Genomic DNA, 22,568 nt, shown 5'->3' on the forward strand with positions numbered 1-22,568 from the left:
GCAAAACGGGGAGTAGCCATAACCAGGCGTTAGTGTTTACCATGCTTCATACATATACGGATCATCTCCTCCGGTACACGAAGTCCGTGTTGCTCTATGGCTGTAACGTGCTGACAAATGTGGTTCAAACTCGTAAAAGTAAATGATATAAACAAAAAAATATTTTTTGCTTTTTATTTGATTTGTCACATAATTATCTATAATACAATTCATCAATATAGCAATGCAAAATAAAGAATACATGTAATAAATAATTTCATCACATTCAGTGTTTCACTTACAATTATAAAATAATAATAAAAATCACTATTATAAAACAAAACCGTTATCAATTATTCAAAATTGAGTCGAATCGAAACTGGACAACATTACAGTACCTATATAACAAAAAGGATACCAGCAATAAGATACATGCTAAAATATGAATTTGTTCACGAAAAATGAATAGGTCAGATACGTTAATAAAATTAAAGTCAATTTATCTGTTACAGTTCTGTAACAACATCAAAATAATTATTACATTTTGTGTCTAACTTAGGTTACAGTCTAAAGTATTGGGTACATCAAGATATTTGCCGCATCAAAGTGACCCCACAAAATTATACTATTTTAAGAGAATTATCAAGAGATCTTATAAGTGTCAACTTGTCATAGTATTTTTTAATACAACGAGAAGTTTTAAGGTTTTTGTTACACTTATTACCAGAATGGATACGACTTAATTATTACAGTTAATAAGTAAATATCGATCTGATACTTTTTACTGAGAAAAACACATTAAAACATCAATTAACTATTTACCGGAATAAATTTTATCTATTCATTTTTTTCTGAAACTATAATGTTATAATAGTCAGCACTATAACTTTACCGGTTATCTCATCTTGTTCAGTCCAGACATACCAAGACTACTATTTTGACGAAAACAATCGTACACAGAGTATCCAGTCTTATTATTATACAGAGTTACATTATAACAAGAATATTATTCTTAGAACTATGCATCTAAGCCTTATATTAAACGTAGTTTCAAAAATGTCTGTGCAAGGGCCCCAAATAAAGTAACATTAAATAAGGGCCTAATAATTATTTGGCTTCCAAAACTATTGACATGTCAGGATCAATATTTTATAGGTGGTAAACAAAACGGTTCGTATGTTGGAAATGACATATTATTAATGATTTGATGTATTCGTTTCAGTAGATTGGCGTCCCGAACTTGATCGTAGTTCTCGTCGAGGACCAGACGGAATTATTTCTTCTGAAGATTTACGTCCTTTTTTCTTGTTTGCTCTACGTCCAGTGTCATTTGAAGACGCGTCTTCATTGCCCTTATTTTCATTTTCTAGTTTGTTATTGCCTTCAGCATTTTGGCTATTATCATTACCAGCCTGCATATTTGAATCAAGATCCCGGTAAGGGCTTGGCAAATTTTGCTGTCCTTTTTCTTCTCTTTCCATATTGACAGGTGTGGATGGCGAAGGGCACTCAGTCGTTGTCATTTTAGGAAGGTTACTTTCAAAGTCACTGGTTTTCATACCGGTTTTAATTACTGTAGATGGTGCAATTAAATCTTCAAGATCCATTTCTCCTGTATGTGTAGGAGGGTGATCAGTCGGTTTGTCAATGTTTTCGGATGAAGACTCCTTCAATTTCTTAGCTTGATTTAAATCTGCTGATTGTAAGGCTAAATTTTCTGGCTCACTTATCATTTCTTCGTGTGTCCTCTTGTGTGGTAGTGACACAGTAGATGACCCATCATCAGATGATAATGTTCTTGCTACATATTCAGACGAATTCTTATTGAGTTTTTCATAAGAATCTTTCTCGGATTCTTTATTTCGTTTGGCTTCAGATGAACTCACGAGACTGGCACTAAGGGCCCCAGAAGCCATTTGTTCTAATAACATTTTACTTATATCTATATCTTTTTTGTCTCCCTTCAATAGTTTCTCTTGAACTGCCGCAAATTCTGGCGGAACTTGTGATCGTAATGCATCAAACGGCGGTTTTTTTTTGTCTGCTTTGGACAGATCAGTAGCTGTCGATTCATGGTTTTCACTATCGCGGCTCCTTTTGTCTCCGCGAAGTATAGAATCATAATTTAATGATTGCTTAGAAAGAGATTCTAAAAGATAGGGGTCTGGGGGCAACAATATCTGTGGCAACTGACTCGATTGTTGTCGTTCCGGTACTTTTTGTTGACGAGAACTTCCGGAATTAGTTACTACTGTTGATGATCTAGGAGTCGTTGTTTTTGTGCTGCTGCGGGTGGAACTGTGACCGGAACTATGCATGCTGGATGCACTTGAGCTTGCAGCTAGATTATTGCTCAACAATCCTAAAGCATCATATGCGGATGACATGCCTGTGTGCATGCCAAATGGATTAAGACCACTTAAACCTAATTGAGGGTAAAGCATGTTGGGATTAGGAAACACAAAAGGAAATTGTGAGCTTGATGACTTCGTACTAGACGCATTTCCACTCTTTGATGTTGATGTTGAAGACTTTGATTTACTATCTGCTGAAGTACCAGCTCCACCCAATGCGTTCATGTCTAGAGACGAAAATCCTGGAAGTCCTAATCCAGCCAGATTTGCGAATATGTTTCCTCCTGCTAAATTCCCCAATAAATTAGGCATACTGCCGAAAGAATTCAATAATGGATTATTTTTTGGATCAAAACTACTTAAACTGGAAAGTAATTTTGGATCAAACGTATTTAACAATTTTGGGTCAAATCCTGTCAAGTTTGATAAAGTTGCTGCCAACGTCTTGGGGTCAAAGGCGCTTAAACTAGACAAGCTTGCTAAAAGAGCAGGATTTAACCCTGCCATGTTTTGATTTAAATGTGCATTTGATGACAATACATTAGTTGAAGTAGAGTCGAGTGTGGGTGGCCTACCTTTCTTGCGCTCACCCATAGTACTGGTTGACTGCATTGGTGAATGTCGTTGAGTGCGTACATCTTGGGGTAATTTGACGTGTTCTTTTATTCCTTCTGTCCATTTAGAATCAATATCATACATAGGATTCTCAGCTATCCATTGCGCTAAATGCTTTAACTGTGGAGCTTTGTGACCGACTATTCGTTTGCCTGTGACTCGATGTACGACCGGCACACGTTCGTCAGGTGCTAGACACGGCGCTGTTCCTCGCCGCCGAGTATCAACGCTAGCTTGTTCTGCTAACCATTTATTTACTTTAGCTTCATGAGAATATGATTTCATTGGCACTGCGGACGAGGAAGCCTTCTGTGCTTTGTTAGTTTGTTCCAAAGATTGTTGCAAGAAAGACGATAATTCTTTTGAAGTAGCCTGGGGTGAAGGAACGTTAGTGAGAGTTACGGAAAAAGGTTTTTGAGTAGGCGGCATAGGCGTTGAAGTAGCGGAGGTGGCTGGCGTAACCGTCACGTCAGGCAAGATGCACGTGCTACGGCTTCGCGCGGGCTCGCTCGGACTCGGGCTCGATGTGTGACTTTTAGCAGCTGACAATCCCAGAACAATCTCGTCCAATTTCTTTCTTTTCTTCTCCTTTCCGACGATTTGTTCCGGTGCAGGCTAAAAGTTTAAAAGAAAAAAAATACATAAAATATATAATTGTTATAATGCATTAACGCAAAACAATATAGCATGAATCCTGTGAAGGCAGAGGTGTATAGTATATACACTCCTCGCTAGCTACGCTTAAGCCTATTGCCATTAACAGGGCGTAAATTCAATAATAACGAAAATTACATTTAATCCATGGTATAAGAAAAGCAGGTATGCTCAAAAGTGACAGTTAACATTTCAAGGTTAGCTCAGCTGACGTCACGCCACCCGGCGTTGCCTTTTTGTAAAACATAACTTTGCAAGGAAAGGAGATCATCGGATTTCGGCCTAGAAGTCAAAGTGCCGGCCAAAAAATAATTTTGCTATATTCCGTTAGATCTTATCCACCTGAGCATTTATTACTATGGCACCAAAGCTGTAGGGTCAATATCTTCGGTTTTATTCGAATTCAAAAAACTGTATTTTTCATACATTTTTGGTCAACATGTAGTGCCGGCCAAGTAACAATAATGGTATATATCCTTAGAACTTATCCGTCTGAGCATTTATTACTATGGCACCAAAGCTGTAGGGTCAATATTTTCGGTTTTATTCGAATTAATAAAACATGAATTTTCATACATTTTTGGTGAAAATGTGAAGTGCTGGTCAAGAAACAATATTGGTATAATCCGTTATAACTTATCCGTTTGACCATTTATTATTATGGCACCAAACGTCTATGACCATTATTTTGACTTTTGTTGGACTTTACGTTATAGTTTCTGTGTGAAAAGTGCCGGTCAGCAAAAAACACATGTCAAAGCTATCGAGAAGATACCTGTAAACATTATTCACTATGACAAAAATGTGTATGACCATTAGTTTGGCTTTTGTTAGATTAAAAAAAAACTTGATTTTTTTTTTCTTAGTTCTTAAGTTTGTTACTAACCAAATGGATCTAGTAGTTCGATAATAAAATATATTTTTTTTTTTATTCATTTTGTAAAAAAATATAATATAACAGGCACGTTATGTAAAGGATCGTCAAAATGTTTATTACTATGGAATTAAACGTCTATGACCACTATTTTGAACTTGATTCGATTTTTCAAAAATCTGGTGTTTTCATAGATACCTACACTTTGGCGAAAAAAGTTTTATCTGGTGATAATGAAAATATCTTGCTAAAGGCGTAATATAGTCGTCTTTTTGACACATTTTTATAAATTACAAATAGGTTTGAGTTTACGCTTTAGAAGCTACTTTTTTTTAAGAAAAGTGTGTAATACAAGGAAAATACAGTGGGGTGATAGAGGTACTACGTTATCGGCCGAGTAGCACCAGGACATTGTGATCGGCATACATGCAAAGTACAACTGCCCGACTCCTGTCTTCCCTAACAGCTACTTCAGACGTCATGCCAAAATACGAGTTTCGTCACTAGATGGCAAGCTTATCTTTGGAGGGTGGTAACCATCTACGGTCATAATAATTCAACCTAAACTTAGGCCGTAACGTTGAATGGAATGCAAAAACTACAGCCAACGTTATATCTAAAATCAGATGGTATTAATATAGAAGTTCACCTATCAACACACAAAACAAAAACACAAAGTATTTATCTGACTAATAACTAGTCATTGGGAAAGCTCTGCTTGTTGTCATTGTTAAAATGTATAAAAAAATAAAGATTTTAAAAAGTCCAATAAAAGCCAAAGTCAAAATAATGGTCAAAAATGTTTTGCGCCAGATTATTAAATGTTCAAAGTTGTATTAAAGGTCCTTTGTAATCCGCCTTATCGCAATTTTTGCCCAAAGCACTTTATTTTTAAACAAAATAAATAAGAAATCAAGATTTTCAAAATAAAATAAAAGCCAAACTAATGATCGTACACGTTTGGTGCTATAGTAAAAATGTTAATAGGCATCTACTCGATACTGTCTACATGGTATTTTTGCTGGTCGGCACTTTTCACATTTGAACTAAAACGTAAATTCCAATAAAAGTCAAAATAATGGTCATAGATGTTTGGTGTCATATTAAAAAATATTGAGAAGCAACTATTAGACAGATTCGACGTATTCTTTTCGATTGCCGGCATTTTAACATATTAACCAAAACGGAAAGTCCAATAAACGTCAAAATAATGGTCATAGAAGTTTGGCGCCATACTAATAAATGTTCTAACGGTCCTTTGTAATACGCCTGTATCCCCTTTTTCCAAACGGACATAACATTTTTTTTTACAAAATGTATGAAAAATCGTGATTTTTAAAATCCAATTAAAGCCAAACTAATGGTCATACACGTTTGGTGTCATAGTAAAAATGATCAGAGCAATCTCCTCGAAAGGTTCGACACATTTTTTTTCTCTGGCCGGCACTTTCAAATTTGGGCCGGCCAAAGTATGGAGAGCCGATGATCTCCTTTTTATCTTTTAGTAAAAAAATTACTTACAGTTTTAACGATTTTTATAATGTGATAACTAATAGAAATTAAACATTAGTCAGTAATTCACTTAATTTTCAATAATAAAATTTACGTCGTTGGAATGTTGGAGATATCAATTTAACGGTAACACAGTGGTTACACATACGTCATCAAAGGGCTAGCAATGGCGACTTGTCTTTGGATTGAGCATACCTGGCCTGGTCTGGATTTAATCAACAAATATAAAAATAAAACATACAGAGAAATCCCTAGTGTATTTTTTTTTTACTTTGTTAGATAGTACCTACTATTTAGACACCTCATGGGTATGTTTTTCAATACTTGTATGTTCATCTATTACACTTTAATTAGTTTTAAATATTATTAGTACTTAGTTATTCACTCACCACATTCTTCCTTTTCATAAGTCTGCTAAGGGTATCATCCAGTCGACTTCTGGCCGGGGTCGAGGAGGAACTTTCGGTAGTTTGAGGTGTACGTCGTCCCATCGAGAAATCTTGCACCTCGCTCAGATCAAGCGGCGCCGACAGATCGACGGGCGCGGTGGCGGCGGCGGCGGCGGGCGCGGGTTGCGGCGCAGGCGAGGGCGCCACGCGCTGGTGCGCGGGCGGCGGCGCGGGCGTGGAGCGGCGCGAGCCCGAGTCGCTGGACGCGTCGTCGCGCTCGGCCGTGCGCGCCGGCTCGCGGCTGGCCGCGTGCGCCGCCGCCGGCGACGACAGCAGCGCGTGGAGCTTAGCACGCTCCGTCTCCACGTCGATAGCGATGTGCCGCTTCTGATTTTGCTTCCCGCTTCCTTCCTGCGAATCCGTCTGGCCGCTTCGACTAATATCTTTCGATGCGATCGTCGTGGACGGCCATTCGCAGTTTTGTACGGCGTGAGCGATGTGGTGGAGTCTCGTCTCGAGCGCTCTTTCCGAAAACCAATATTCGGGCGAGAGGGATTCTTCTATCCTTCCCAATTTAGCGAGCGTCTCTAGTTCGGAGAGCGCGTCGGTATCGTCGTCTTCTCGCTCCGGATTGGTGCGCTTACTGCGACGCAGAGACATCCGGGTTTCGGAAATGGAACCCTCATCTTCGTCGGAAGACATTTTCTGTGACTCAGTTTTTGTAGACGCTTTGTGATTCGCATACCATTTTCTAGCGCAATCCGCGAAAGGTAGTTTTTGATCACAAAACAATTTATTATAAGTGTCACCCAGACCGTGCCTGCAATAAGTGTTAAGAATGACTTAGAAACGAGTTCGAAAAAGAACGATAAAATTTGTAACAGTTACAGTCGAAAAACATACTTGCAAACTCCCAAGACCAGCAGCTTGTCGTGCCTGGCGGGCTGCCACCAGGCGGGCGCGTCGCTGGAGCGCTCGCACAACGCCAGGCGCGCGTCCAACGCCGGGTGCGGCGCCACCTCCTCGCGCAGCACGCGCAACAAGTCGATCCTGTACCAAACAATTATTTATTTAGTGAACGCCCGACGAGATCAACTAGTGGATAAAAAATCATCGGTTATTACCTTTCCAAAGTAGCAATAGCTCTCTCTTCCCCGATAGGTTCTGCTTTTAAATCGGCCCGCGTGGGTAATTCAGCTTCACCCACCGAGAGACCGCATTGACGCTTACACATCGCCATGAAGGCTTTCAGATAGTCGGTTAGGGCGTCGTCGCTCTTCGAGTCGAGGCGAGCTAATGTTCTAAAGCGACTCCATCGTAGACTTTTCGTAGCCGGATCGAACTCCACCCCGTAGGACGCGACTGTGCGACGGAAAGCTTCTTCGTCAGCCCGCGTCCATCGCCACTGCGACATTTCGTCTCTAGCCAGTTGGTCCATACGTTCTCGTCGTTCCATCTAAAAGAAAAAGAAAAAAATATAGAAATCGTCATTGTCACTATGTGAATCTTCATTAATTAAAACAACATGACCACTTTAAGTACCTTAGCTCTTTGCTGTAATTTGAGTTCTTCACGCTTGTAGTTGCGCTGGTAGGCGGTGATGAGCCGTCGCAGACGCGTGTTGAGGTCCTGCATGGAGGGCCACAGGCCGCCGCCGCCGAGCGCGGTGTCGTCGTCGGGCCGCGGTGACGCGGCGGGCGACGTGGCGCCGGCGCCGCTCGACACGTCATCTGTGCAGTCCTCGTCGCCCACACCGCTGCCTCGAACTTTACGCTCTTCGCTTCTACAAAAAAATATGTAATTGAGTGTAATTTTAACTTTCCAAATAGTGTGTGCGTTACAGATATGCGTGTTAAAAAATAGTAACAGTTTACCACACATTTATCGTAGATAAGTGGCATCAGACATGCTAGTTTAAAGATGTAAATTGTAAAACAGAGCAGTACTAACTTGATATCGGTGCACTCAGCATCATCAGGGGGACCCAATTTGTCGACATAACACAGCTGGGGGTCGGAGCGCATGGCGAGATAGTTCTCATAGCCGTGGATGTAGGTGCCCACCAGCAGCGACACGTCACACTCAGAGTCCCACCACAGCCGTGGCGGCGCGCTGTCCACTCCACGGGGCACTCGCATTCCCAGGGAACTATTCAGAGAACATTGTTTTAGATGCTATTCTAAGCAATATACACAATAAAATAATTCAAAATAATAAAAACCCGGTCAAGTGCGAGTCCGACTCGCGCACCGAGGGTTCCGAATTGCCGTAAAAAATGTGAAAAAAATCCCCGACATAATAAATGTGCCTTTTAAAAACTATTTCGAAGGTATTTTTTAAATTTAATGTTTATTTCATGCTTTATGAACTAAGTGAATATAGGTATACTTACAAATAGTTCGTCAGATACCTACCTATAAACATCATGCAAAACCGTATCGCGGTGCAGGCTCCATGTTACGGCAACAGATCATCTCAACTCTATCTTAGACCAGATATTTCATTAAATATAAATCAAACAAGCCCATACTCGAGACATTTACATTATATTGTCTAAATCCCCTGGTTATCAACCAGCAACCACTTAGGGAGTTAAGTGGTCATTAAGACAAATCAAATAAGCCGACACTGCTACTAATGTCGAGTTCCTATGACCTTTATCAACCCTGAATACAAACAACTACCAAGAACCAAATGAAACAAGCCCAAACTCGGGGGTTTTGCGTCATTTTAATGTCAAATTCTTATGACCACCTGCAGGCCTAGTGCGCAAACGGCGGGAGTAGAGCGAGTAAATGTTAAAGCGCGAGTTATGGCCCATTTCGCGGCATGCGAGACAGGCCGAATACGCTATAGTCGACTATAGTCCTATAGTAAATTAGCGTAACTTTTTTTCCTTTACATACTGAATTGTGCTTCCATTCATATCTAAATCATAACAAGACGCGTTCCCAATGCGCGTGACAAATGCGTTGCGGGTGCGGTAGCGAGACAAAAAAATATAATAATAATATATTAACCTGGCATGAGTCCCATTCTCTATCTGCACAGCATATTCACCTATGACTTCATGTTTGATATAATACATCATGCGAACTCGCAGCAGTACCCTGTAATCATATTTTTAGTTTATAAACCATGGCTCGCGCCGTATTCAATGCCTGAATACGTATTCACTAGATAAGCATCCACCATTGGCCACATCTATCGACCTACCATTAGTGAGATTGTGGTTAAACATGAAGCTATTTTAAACAAAAAATCTATGGAAGTTGATAATATTGTTTATAATGCATTTGATACTTACTTGTTGGCATGTCTGTACAGGTGCTTTTTGTAACTACTTTCTAAATAAGCTTCACAGTCATATTTTTCGGCAGAACTCCAATGGTTGGAGTCTTCCCATTTCTGAATATCAGTCACTTTTGGTATATCCTTAGGTCTATTTTTCTTTTTTGCATTTCTGCCTCGAGGTACCGGATTATGAAGCCCACTATGATTTCTGGATATTGTAACTTCACCATTTTCACAAGGCTCAATCAAATCCCAAATAAAATTTCTTATTTTTTCATCACCCTTGTAGTGCCGTAAACAATATAATACCTGAAAACGAATGATATGATCAACTTACATACATTTTGACACTATTAGTGAAATAATTACAGTACGGGATCAGGTTAAGCTTTTGTTAAACTCAGTGAAAGTCTGAAACTTTCTCGGTATTAGCATGGCAAGTCATCATTATAATTGTTATTTGTAACATATTTTGGTATTTATCTGCAACAATATAACAACTTACGATGATACGCGCGCAGTCTTCTATGACAGGTATCGTCCAGCCTTTTCTAAATTGATTTTTATCAACAATTTCTTCCCAACGTGCCCAACTGGAAAAAGGATGTTAAGAAAATAATTATTGATCATGTAATACATAACCGGCAACAAATTATTTTAGTTAGAAAACTTACCCGAACGTGAGAAGTCCTCTTTCTATTTTGAAACACTCAGATCTAGTCCATGACCCATATACAACTTCTTCATCGACTGGTACCCCTTCATGGCGAGGAATGTAGTCGTCACTGGCGTAACGTCTGCCTTTTCTGCCGAGTTTGTCCTTTTTCTTTTTACTCCTCAAGCTAATGCCTAAAATAAAAGTAATTCCTCTTGTATTTATTAATTTATCGGCTACAACAAAATTCAATTTACCAGGGCCTTTTGAATTTGACTCTTTAATAAAGACTACGATATCTCATCAGCATCGATATATTACGCGTACGCGGGATAAAAAAAAAATAAGCCAGGGTGTCCACAGCCTATTAGAGAAAAAATATACTTCCCCTAATTGGATTCTTATCCTTTCCATACTAACTTCAACAAAACAGAAACTGGTTTAGTTACTAGAAAGATGATCTACGAATTATATAAATCTAATTTCAAGATATTATAGCTATAGAAGAGTTTAGTGTATATCTACGTGAGGTTTTCTTAGTTAGAGAAACATTTCTTAAAAACAATTTGGTCGGGTAGCTATTATATACTATACAATGGCTTTCAAAATGTTTTAAATTTTTGTTTATTATTTTTGAAACGTTACATTTTCGTTGTAGAAAGTAGACACCCTGCAAACATCACGTCGCGAATTGCACTAACAAGTAGTAAAGCCACAGAACGATTCAGTACATTTTAATCCTATCTTTCATATCGAAATTACAAGATCATGAATTTTGCATACATTTTTAACTATTACAACCAACTATACAAAATTTGCTTTTTACGTAATAAAATCATCGTCGTAACTGTTCCCGTATATCGATGGCGATTCTCGATTACGCAGCTTATAACATGTGACGTCTATCGCAGCTGAAGTCTTGCGACTGCCAACAGCGAACTCTCGCGATGCTTACAAGTGTAGCTCGTCATGCGCAAGAACGCAAATCGACGTTTACGAAGGAGATTTTAATCCTTACTCACCATCTTCATCTTCGTCAGAATCTGGTGTCGCTTCCATATCGGACATTTCCATTGGTCCATCATCATGTCCATATCGTTTAATGACGGTGCGCTTTCTAGGTTCTGTTACTATGAGGTCCTCGTCTTCTTTTTTCTCAGTGGTGTCAATTTCTGCCTTCTTTGCCCATTTATTCCAGAAATCTGGGTCTCTAATATCAATATCGGATCTTTGATCAGTCGCAGCAAAACTAGCTTTGGAAAATGTAGATCCTTTTTCAGATTCCATTTGAATAACTTGGGTTCTTCGTGCTAATATCATCTCAATGTCTTCCTCACAGAATTTGTCACCTGCATTATCTTCATCCATGACTGCTCCATAAGCTCCCTTCTTGAGCAAATCCTCTATTTCCTTCTTTGAAAGTTGTTTTAAGCCTGCCTCTTTTCCTTGAGCCGTATTCATACTTTGCAATATAGCTTTGTCTAACCCTAATTTTAGGGATGCTTTGTCGAACATTTCTCTTTCATAAGTATTACGACAAATAAGCCGATAAATCTTCACCATTTTTTGTTGACCTATACGATGACAGCGAGCTTGAGCTTGTAAGTCATTTTGAGGATTCCAGTCACTATCATAAATTATGACAGTATCTGCTGCCGTTAAATTAATACCCAGGCCTCCAGCCTTAGTGCACAGCAAAAATACAAATCTATCAGAATCAGGTTTAGAAAATCTATCAATAGCTTCTTGTCTCAAGTTCCCTCTTATTCGCCCATCAATTCTTTCGAAAGGATATTTTCTATAAAGTAGATAATCTTCCAAAATATCCAGACATCTGACCATCTGGCTGAATATTAAAACGCGATGTCCACCGGCTTTTAGTTTTGGCAATAATTTATCTACTAACACCATTTTACCGGAAGACTGAATTAGAGCTTTGTAGTATGCTTCTTTATCCTCTCCATGAGCTTGTTTGTAATCAAACTGTATTTGATCTTCTGCGCCATTCAAAAGGTATGGATGTATACAGCACTTTCGGAGTTCCATCATGGTATTCATCAGATTAGGAATGTTTGCAGCTGATGCAGTTCCTTTTGCCAGAAAACTGAAATTTCTCTCTAATATTGCTCTATAATATTTTTTCTGTATGTTTGTCAATTCAACTTCAATTATGGTTTCTTCTTTAGGAGCCAGCGTTTTCTCCACGTCTTCTTTTAACCTTCTTAGCATCATAGGTTTTAGTAAAGCCTGTAACTTTACTACTTCAGATTCTGTTTTTAGTTGACCAAATTCATTAAGGAATGCATCGCTACTTGCAAACTGAGTTGGTTCCAAAAAGTTCAATAGTGAAAACAATTCGTTTACATTGTTTTGCAATGGAGTGCCAGATAACAGTACTCTGTGTTCTAAATGAAGTTGTCTTAATCCTTCCAACAATTTACAATTGCGGTTTTTTAGTCTATGAGCTTCGTCTATGACACATATACGCCAATTAAAAGATTTCAGCTCTTGGAAATCGGTGACGATTATCTCAAACGTAGTTATTAAAACGTTAAACTTTGTAATCTCTTTTATTGGTTCACCATTCTCATTTTTGTAATAAAATTCATATTCCTGTAACATACTTTTGCTTTGTTGGGAGCCATGATAGACAACAACATTCATATCAGTCCATCCCTCAAATTCTCTCTGCCAATTGGGAATAGTCGACAACGGCGCTATAATTAAGAATGGCCCTCTTATACCATATTCCCAGACAGAGTTAACAAAAGTCAAGCTCTGGATAGTCTTGCCAAGACCCATTTCATCTGCTAAAATACAATTACGGTTATTGTGCCACGAAAATAATAGCCAATTAAGCCCTTCGAGCTGATAAGGTCTCAATGTGTTACCGCCTTTGTAGAGGGGAGACTCTTTCAACTGTACCCAATGATCGGCAGATGGTTTTTTCTTATATTTCCATTTTTCTTTAGGCGGTATTTCACTAAATATTTTATATTGCTTAATTTTATCGACATCGATATCTTCCTCCAATTCCCAAGTGCTGTCTTCATATTGCAAGCTTTTCCATTTTACTAGATAATGTTTTACTACAGTTTTATTTGCGGGATCTTGATTCTCCGACATATCTAAAATCCTTTCGACTTCGACATAATCTGGATTAAAAGGTTCATCATCCAGCATTTCAAATATATTCATCTGCTGCGCTTGTTTTTGTTTGAAACGTTTAATTTTAGAAAAAATTCTCTTGTCTCCTTTATAAAGTTCTTCTTCAGTCTTCCACTCGCAATGTAAATACGAGAAATTACGATACTTGACAAAATATTCTTCAACATCAACCATAACTGGCTTTTTATTTTTTATATCACCGTTCTCTTTGTCCTCCAATTTATCAGGTTCTTCTATTTTTATCTCTTCAACTATATTTTCTTTGTTATTTATAACAATTTCTTCTTTAGTTTCATCACAACTTGAAATATGTTTATTATCGCTTAGTTCTTCCCGACTGGCACTAATATTTTCAACTACACTAGTATTTTCCAAAACAGTTTCTGAAGGAACTTGTGTATTATCAGTTTCAGTTTTAGTTTCGTCAGAGTGCGTGCTCTCGTCCTGTTCCGTTTTAGGGACGGCTTCAATAGGCGGTTGCTCTATTTTTAATTCTCTTTTGCCCATTCTGCTTGCTAAAACATGTTGAACAATCATAGCATCTTCGTCCGTAGTATTGACATACATAAAATTAGGTTTTGGTGTCCCGTCAGGCCTGATGACGTCTTTAGCTTCAGAATTGAGGACCTCAGATTTAAATTCTTTGTCTTGTTTTGGAGTAGACATTGTAAACTCATCATCTGACAATCGTAGCATAACATCGTCAGTATATTTTTTTCGCTGAGTGTTTCTAGCAGAACGTCTTTTCAAGCTGTCATCGCCTTCTGGAGGTGGAGAAGGTGGTGGAGTCGACATTAAATCATCAGGTTCTCCATCAGAGTCTGGTATTAATCCACCACGCCGCTTTCTTCGCCCACCGGGAGTCCTTTTTAAGGCCATTTTTTTACAACTACTTCCTGCCGAAGAACGTTTCTTTGATCTTCTTTTTTGATTTACTGAATCCGTATCGTCGTCTTTTTCTTCTTGGTCTCTCTTTGCTTCTGCTTCTTCAAGCAAATCTTTAATAGCAATTTTTGACACTGGAATATCATCAAAATCGGTAACATTAGTATCATCTAAACAGGGCAAATCTGAATTGCTCTTTGTTGCATCCGTACCGATTAAACTTTTACTCAGTAAAGTCTGGTCAGCCGACTTACTGTCACCGTCCTTATCAGAAAAATCGTAGGCTGTTGTAGTATCTGCTAGTACTTCAGTTCCTTCTTTTTTAGTATTCCTTTTTCTTTTTGGAGCATTTGGATCTTTGGGCTCACGTTTCTTGCGTTCTTTTACTGGTTTATCACCGTCCTTACCAGTTTTAGGCTCTTTTGGAGTTCTTGGTTTCCTTTCCTTATTTTTACGAGGACCTCTCGGTTTTTTCACCTTTGCACCATCGTCGATAGATAGCGCACTACTATCCAAATTTGTCATATCTTCATTTAATTCTGGATCCAATTCGGTATTGTTTTGAATTCCTGTACCAGCTGTCACACAGTCTTCAGACACAGGTAGTTGGTCAAGAGGTTGTATAGCAGGTATTATTTTTTCTTTCTTGGCTCTTGGTTTTCTAGGCTTCGCTGGACCTTTCCCCCGTCCACGACCCGTAGTACTGGTTACTTGAGGACTTTCCACCATCTTCGATCCATAAACTGGATTTTGTAAAACACAATTAGGACCGCCGTTACATTTGTCATTTGTTTCATGTTGTTGTAATAAAGCCATTCTTTCTTGTAGACATCTAACCTTCTCTTGGTTTTCATTTGACGGAGGCAAGCAATATATTTCTTGTATCTGTTGCTGCAACGAAACTCTTTCTTGGTGATGAGATGTCGGATACATACTTGGCATATTTGGATGTGGCATTGTATTAGGTCCCAACATCATTATATTTGGACTCAGGTTGTGAGGCATGTTTGGCATTATATTAGTTTGGCCTGGTGGCATATTGGGACCCATATTTTGATGCATTCCTGGAACTCCTATTGGCATACCTACTTGAACGTTTGGTATACTTGCAGGTGCATTTGACGATCCAATCGGTATGTTACTCGGAACATTGGGTACATTTGGCTGCAAATTTCCTGGCATATTCGTAATTGTTGGTGGTATACATGGCAAATTGTTTTGTGGAGTATGACCAGGTATACTTGAAGACACATTGTTTGGAACATTTGGGTGTTGTATAGGATTATTAGATTGAACATTTGCCCCTGCTTGAGTTCCAGATGTAGGACTATTTTGGAAAGAAGTAGAAACATTATGGGCTGTGCTGCTTTGCAAACTAGATGGTACAGTTGGTGGAAGGTTTGAAGGTGTGCTCTGCGGCATCATAGGCATCGTAGGAGTAATATTCTGAGTTGGATAACCTTGATTTCTATTAACATTCATTGTTTGCAGAGGCGAGTTTGCCATCGTATTGGATGTGTGTACTGGATGTGGGAGGTTCATAGGTAAATGCATACTACTATGTTGTGAAATGTTTTGTGTATGCTCACCAGAAGGAGCAGCATTATTTGTGCTAGTAGGAGGTAAAGTCTTCGTAGGGCACAATAATTGTTCGTTACTTCCTGATCCATTTGAACTATCCGTCGACGTTTGATTAGATTCGATATTCGGTTCATTTTTATTTAATTTGGAGACATCACTTTTTTCACTGGTTTCTTCTTCATCCGTTTGTAAAGATTGCACAATTTTACTAGATTGCTGCTCAAGAGACAATTTATCATGTGATTCCAAGTCAGTCGACATTTTTGGCAAATTTACGGCGTTTGTAGAGTTATTAGATGTATTTATTGGAATTCCGTCGTTAGGAATGTTATTAATGCCAACGGGCGGTGTAAAAGTATTTGCGGAGTTTACGCTATCAGCTCTATCACTTTCAGGCTTTTCTGTAGTTTTCAAATCAACCCCACTATTTGTCGCAATTTTTACCGCTTCTGGTTGTTTTGAAGCCAGCACTGGCGGTGGAGTATCGATAGGTTTATTAGACTGATCACTAACTTCCATCTGTGTTACATTATTACTAACAGGTGTCGGTATTTTGTTTTGACTCCACTGAGACGGTGAAGACACGACGTGACCCACAGCAGGCGACGCTGGGTTGCGTTGATATGAATATTCTCCACCAGTGGGTAAAACCATTTGTTCTAAAGCTTGAAGCGTATTTTGTGTTGTGAATGAACTTGTGGATGGCGGTGGGCCAGAAGAAACTGGTGACTGCGCTACGTTACGAGGACCATGAGGCGACGCGCTAGGACCTTTCACTGGTGACATCACAGGCCTCGGAGACAATTGAGGTTGTGGTTGTTGTCTTGGTGACATCTGTGCTCTTGGAGACATTTGAGGAGATAATTGGGGGAAAGGAGGACGGTATTGAGGACTTCCAGTTTCGATACCAGCAGGCTTTACAGTATATTGATTCGTAACATTCACATCAAGAGGATGTTGAACTTGATGAGACTGGTAATTCATTGAAACAGAATGATGAGGCGAGGCATAGGGCATCTGTGATGGGACTGGATGCGAAGGAGCCACAGATGATGGTGGAACAGGAGGCTGACGAGGCACATGATGAAGAGGAGGTGCTCCCGCGTGGTGAAGATGGACATTTGGATGGCCTTGGATGCCCGAGCCAATGCCGGCAGCATGGCTAGCCATATTCTGATGAGACTGGTGTTGTGGCATGCCAGCGTGACTTGCCGCTGCAGCATGTTGTCCATGGGGTAATCCATACTGATGTGGATTTACATCCATTTGTTGATGGTACGAAGGATGTTGATTAATCCTCGATGTCGCTGGAGGATGCATTTGTGTATAGTTTGGATAATTCTGGAAAGATACAAATGGCGTTTAATTTATTGATAAAGATGTTAAAAAAATTAAAAACACGTTTTATAAACGCGAAATAAAGTCATAGCTATTTTACGACGTAAAGAATTACCTGCTGCTGCCCATAAAGTTGTTGTGATGTCGGTTGAGAGAAATGAGGTTGCCTCGGTAGGTATGCACCATTTTGTGCTTGAATTCCGCCTATACCAGGACCCTGAAAGTACCAACAAATGTAATTAATAATATCCCAACCATATTTTTACTTTTACAGGGATTTCTTTTTTAATACCTGTTGTGGGGGGTATTGGTGTATTTTTTGTTGGTGTTCATACGAGTGTCGATAGCCTGGAGCAATAGGAGCGTAGCGATTAGCTGCTGGTGCACCAGACCACATGTCTCCAATACCTAAAGACAAGAATTTTTTTTATAAAATTAATAACTTAAACCATTGAAAAATAAAATACTTATCGCATAATTTGGAGTTACGATAGGTTACATTGTATACAAATTACAAACCTGGTTGTTCTGGCATGCCATACATCGGATCAGGTCCTGGGTGATACCCAGGATATGAATGTGAGGGGTGTACATGATGCGGCGGATGAAGAGGACCATGCGGTGGCTGTGGCAGACGAGGCCTTGGTGGATAGGCTCCATAGTCGTGGTATTCTGGTGCAGGGGGCCCACCGCCCGGTGTCGGAACTGGTTGGGGACCAGCTATACCACCACCACTAGTACTCCCAAATGGAGGAAGTTTTTGTAGGGCACCCTCTTGTGTTGCGCTACCCTGATTATAGGGTTGCCTGTAACTAAAATAAAACAGATTAATACAAATTGATGCATAAGCTGCAATACAAGGGATTTCCAAATGTACCATGTGTACCTATTATCTGACGCATCTTTATTATCTCCAGCTACCCCAGATGACGAATTACCGGCAAAACTGTCTGATCCGCCAAGATCAGTGAGTCCTTCCAACATACCGCTTCCATCATCACCAAATATATTGTAGGAGTCCATCACTCTTTTAAGAGTGAATTAGAACAATTTTTCCTTCAGGAATGCAGGTGTGAATCGGTGCTCCCATTTTAATCTGAAATTAATAAAATAAAAAGTCTAGAAAAAATACCATAATAAATTATGAGGAGTATAATCTTTGAAAAATATTAAATATTGTATACTATACTAAAATTTACATAAAGCACAACTTTAACCAATTAACAAATGTAAAAAAACGCGAAAATATAGTTAGCAGGATTTGTTCCTATTCTGCAATTCCAATCTTGAGTTACGATGTTTGTGCTTGTATTACCAAGGGGAAAAGCTATACGCTTATGACTAATTATAACATACAGCGCTATAACTTCTCCCGTTTAGTTATACAGCATCTTCTTCTCTTCTTAAACAATAATCTCCACATTGTTTGTTCCAAGAACCACCAAGAGTCTATCTGATAAACAAAATTACGCTCAAAATGATACAGCTCAATAATTGAACAAGTTGTTGGAAGTGAATTGTTAAGGGCCTTGGAAAAGATAATAAGCTGCATGATAATTAGTGCTGCGACTTTGATTGTCATTTCGTAAGTATCATACTTATTTATTGTTTATTGTTTACAATAAACTACAATACAATAAATATCATTTTCATAATTATAAATAATCTGTCAATAACATAGAAGTAGGGATAGGTATCCCTGCTACTGACCACAGTGACTACCACCTTACTTCTCAAACTGGGATCGCCAGTTCGAAGCCCAGTACCGGACTTGCACCAATGAGTTATCAATTTATCTTAAGTGCAGTTTTCGATCATTTTTCACGTTGGTCTAAGAGAAGGCTCGAAGAGTTGTGGGTACTTAGTTCATCTTGTGATGAATGTACCTCTGACAACCCCAATTGGGATATAGTCGTGACTGTATGTCATATTATTATTAAATTTCTTTCAAAGGAGCTAAGGCAGAGCCAACACGGGTCGAAAAATATTAGACCAAAATATTATGACTGATCTATCAAGTTTTTCTAAAAAGAGACAGTCATAGAATATGGTCATTAGCTTTATGTGTTTACTTAATTTAAAGTCTCATAAAATCTGCGGATAATCAAGGTTAAAAACCCTGATATACAAAATGAAAATGCTAAGGTATCTTTCATGAGAGAACAATGATTACTTTTTCATTTTACATACATACAAGGTGTCCCATTAATAATGGATCAAATGGAAGTGAAACATAGTTCACCTAATTATCTAAACCAATTTGATTAGAATTTAAAAAATCTTTAGGGTTGCCAATTCACATCACATCACATTAAAACATTTTAAATACGTACATTTTACTGGTTTCTAATAGTAATGAAACAAGTATCGATTTTTTTTATATTTATGAATGTTATTGCAAAAAAATTGGTGCAATTCATTTATGACGATTTCGATACAAACACGCCACTTCAAATAAGCCTCACTTATTTTAAACACTATTAAGATTTAGATGGCAAAAAATACACCACACCTGCTAAGTTTTTTAAATGTTGTGATTATTTTTAGGTTTTTTAGATATTTGATACATACTAGAGATGAAATTAATATCTGGGAACTATCCGGCCAGATAGCTGGAGCCCTAATTACAACTTAAGTAACCATAATAATTCTAAGTAATTCTTAGCAAACCAATGCAAAAAATGTCATCAGCTGTAGCTACAGCATCACAAAAACCAAATAGACTAGAAAAATCTAAAAAAATAAAAATAATAAATACAACCCTAAGAATTTTGCAAATTTGAATCAAATTAGTTTTACATAATTAAGTGAGCTGTCTTACACTTCCATTGATTCATTATTCATCTGACACTCTGTATGTATGTAAAACGAAAAAGCAATTATTGTTCTCTCATTTAAGAAGCTAAAACTACAAAATCAACATTCATTGCAATTACACATGCACTTAGATTCATAAAGCTGTTATTAATAAGAACATGTAGATTATGGTGAAAAATACAAGTTGTTTTATCTTCATTTGGGTTAAGCATACTTCGCTATAATACAGAGCTGGCAGAGGTGGTAAAGTATAATACTAATTACAAGACTCTTAAGTATTTATGATAATCATCATCTCCCTAGTATTATCTAGTTTTCACAGCTACCAAGCCTGAACAGGTCTGAGGTTGACAGGCCTGGTTTTTAGCAGAATAGACCTCATTCAATATTGGGAGTCTCATATGCTTGATTTTAACATGGTAAGAACCCAGAATTGTGTGTTTTAATTATGATAATAGCCATGTAAACCTCAACCAATGATAGTTGTAGCCGTTAACAAGATATAGAATTATACAGGCAGTTCTAGCTCACAGGGTAAAACCAGCCCAATTCCAAGTTAAGTCACATCCCTCCAAAACACTTTTCTCAGGTATTTCTTTATAGTTGGGTAGTGGGTCATATTATCAGCCTGTACACCCACAACTTGTAGAGATTCATACTATTTCATATTCTTTACTTATAGAGATCCTACCAACACTTGCAGAGTTGACATAGGACTACTTAGGACCTAGACAGTAGACACCATTATTAAACCTACATTAGAAATATCTTTAAATTTCACCATCAGTTTTTGTATTTGAATGTGAATTCAAATTAGTATCATTATTTAATATGCATTCCATCAAATCACATGGGTTGAAGAGTGGGAAAGAAGTTCATACAAAATCCTGCATTTTCCTTTCATACATTCTTAATTAAGATATTACTTTCATAAAAATCTGTAAACTACATGTAAAACACAATAACATTAGTCTATACCTCTATTCTCTCAATTTTTTTTTTTATTTAATCTTTAGAATGAAATACATACTTATAGGTCAACTTAAAATTTCAATCATATTCAAAACATGGTTATGGGTGTACAGTGTTAGAACTTAACAAGTAATACTAAAGACAATAATGTGACAATCTAAAGAATGGAAAAAATATTATTTACAAACAATACAATGATATTAATTACTACATTAGTTATCTTTACTCACCATCCTATCAACAAGAAATGCACCAACAAAAAATATTGTATTTAATTATAGTTTATTCTAATTATTTTTAATTTATTTTATCTTCCTCTAGTTGGATGTGACGAAGTAGGAAGTACGCATGTTTCTGATTATTTGACAAATTGTATTCTGTAATTTAATCTATAACAGTTACTTTATTGTGTTATTAAACTACAAATTTATAGGTACTTATAAATGTCTAAACCAATGTACTGTAGTTTAGCATACTTATTTTTACACGACTTAGCCGAAATGCGGTGGTAGGTACTAACTTACACAAGCTTATAATGCATACATAGGTATAAGTACATCACTTTCACAAAAAATCATTGGCTAAGACTTACAGATATTGCACTACGTAACATTGCTATTAACGTTATTCCAAGAAAGATGTATAATAGATTTGTAATGGGCAGGCACCTACCAGTGCCGTATTGTACATTATAAGGATTCGATTCAGGGGTGCTTCTTGAAAGAAGAGTCCCGACAATGATAAAGAAAAACCGCATAAAATCAATCGATTAATAGAATAATTGTAACTAAGGTAATCCTATTTCGTTAGGGATCATAAAATATTCACATTAGAGAAAATAATATATCACATCAGTTATGTTTTAGTGGTTAATACTTACCAAAAGCGCCACACAACAAGGTTGATCACAAAATGGATACCATATTCCGAGAACCTAGTTCTGTGAATTTGCAAATGGAATAAAGTCAATAACTACCGTAATATAATATCGGTGGAGCCAATAACTTATTATCATCCACTTTATTATTTATGCTCAACATAAATACGTGCACGCAATATCTCACACCAATAATAAAATTACTAGGAACGCCATTACACTCCGTCCATTTTGTTTCAATCGAACTTTTTTTTAATTGGCGATTTCGGCGAGTCCCAATGTGTTTATTTTATATAAAGTTTACGACTAAAGATTTTAGAAAGCAAGAAAGATAATCTGTATATTATCTAAATTCAGACCTTAACACAACACCATAAAGACATAGTTGATATACATTTGTCCTTTTCTATCACAAAGGAAACATTACAAAAGTTGTATAATAATGAATGTTACAGAGTTGTGTTCGTTTCGTCGTTGACCGGCTTTTTTATATTTATCATTGATGTATGATTATGTTACAATACATATTATTTTTAACCAGAAAGATCATCAAAATTTATAATAAACTAGCTGACCCGACAGACTTCGTCCTGTCAAAAAGATT

At 37.8% G+C, this 22,568-nt stretch overlaps 1 protein-coding gene across 3 annotated transcripts; it reads right to left on the reverse strand.

Annotated features, from left to right (window-relative positions):
* Positions 1-160: 160 nt before the first annotated feature.
* LOC126366282 (chromodomain-helicase-DNA-binding protein 7) lies at positions 161-22,192 on the reverse strand. Of its 3 annotated transcripts, none has more exons than XM_050009375.1 (16): positions 22,064-22,192; positions 18,185-18,394; positions 17,818-18,110; positions 17,591-17,706; positions 17,414-17,515; positions 11,349-17,301; positions 10,346-10,520; positions 10,177-10,264; positions 9,685-9,980; positions 9,398-9,487; positions 8,328-8,525; positions 7,920-8,160; positions 7,502-7,833; positions 7,281-7,427; positions 6,378-7,197; positions 161-3,563 (listed from the first exon to the last, which is right to left on the reverse strand). In XM_050009375.1, exons 2-16 carry the CDS (start codon positions 18,319-18,321, stop codon positions 1,176-1,178), a joined length of 11,376 nt encoding a protein of 3,791 aa, XP_049865332.1. In that variant the 5' UTR covers positions 18,322-18,394; positions 22,064-22,192; the 3' UTR covers positions 161-1,175. The 3 variants fall into 3 exon arrangements, with proteins under 3 accessions (XP_049865332.1, XP_049865342.1, XP_049865322.1); XM_050009385.1 differs by having other exon boundaries at positions 15,969-17,301; positions 21,968-22,192; XM_050009365.1 differs by having other exon boundaries at positions 21,968-22,192.
* Between the last annotated feature and the right edge of the window lie 376 nt (positions 22,193-22,568).

Source organism: Pectinophora gossypiella, chromosome 1, assembly GCF_024362695.1.
Source record: "Pectinophora gossypiella chromosome 1, ilPecGoss1.1, whole genome shotgun sequence".
In the NCBI taxonomy this organism is placed as follows: domain Eukaryota; kingdom Metazoa; phylum Arthropoda; class Insecta; order Lepidoptera; family Gelechiidae; genus Pectinophora; species Pectinophora gossypiella.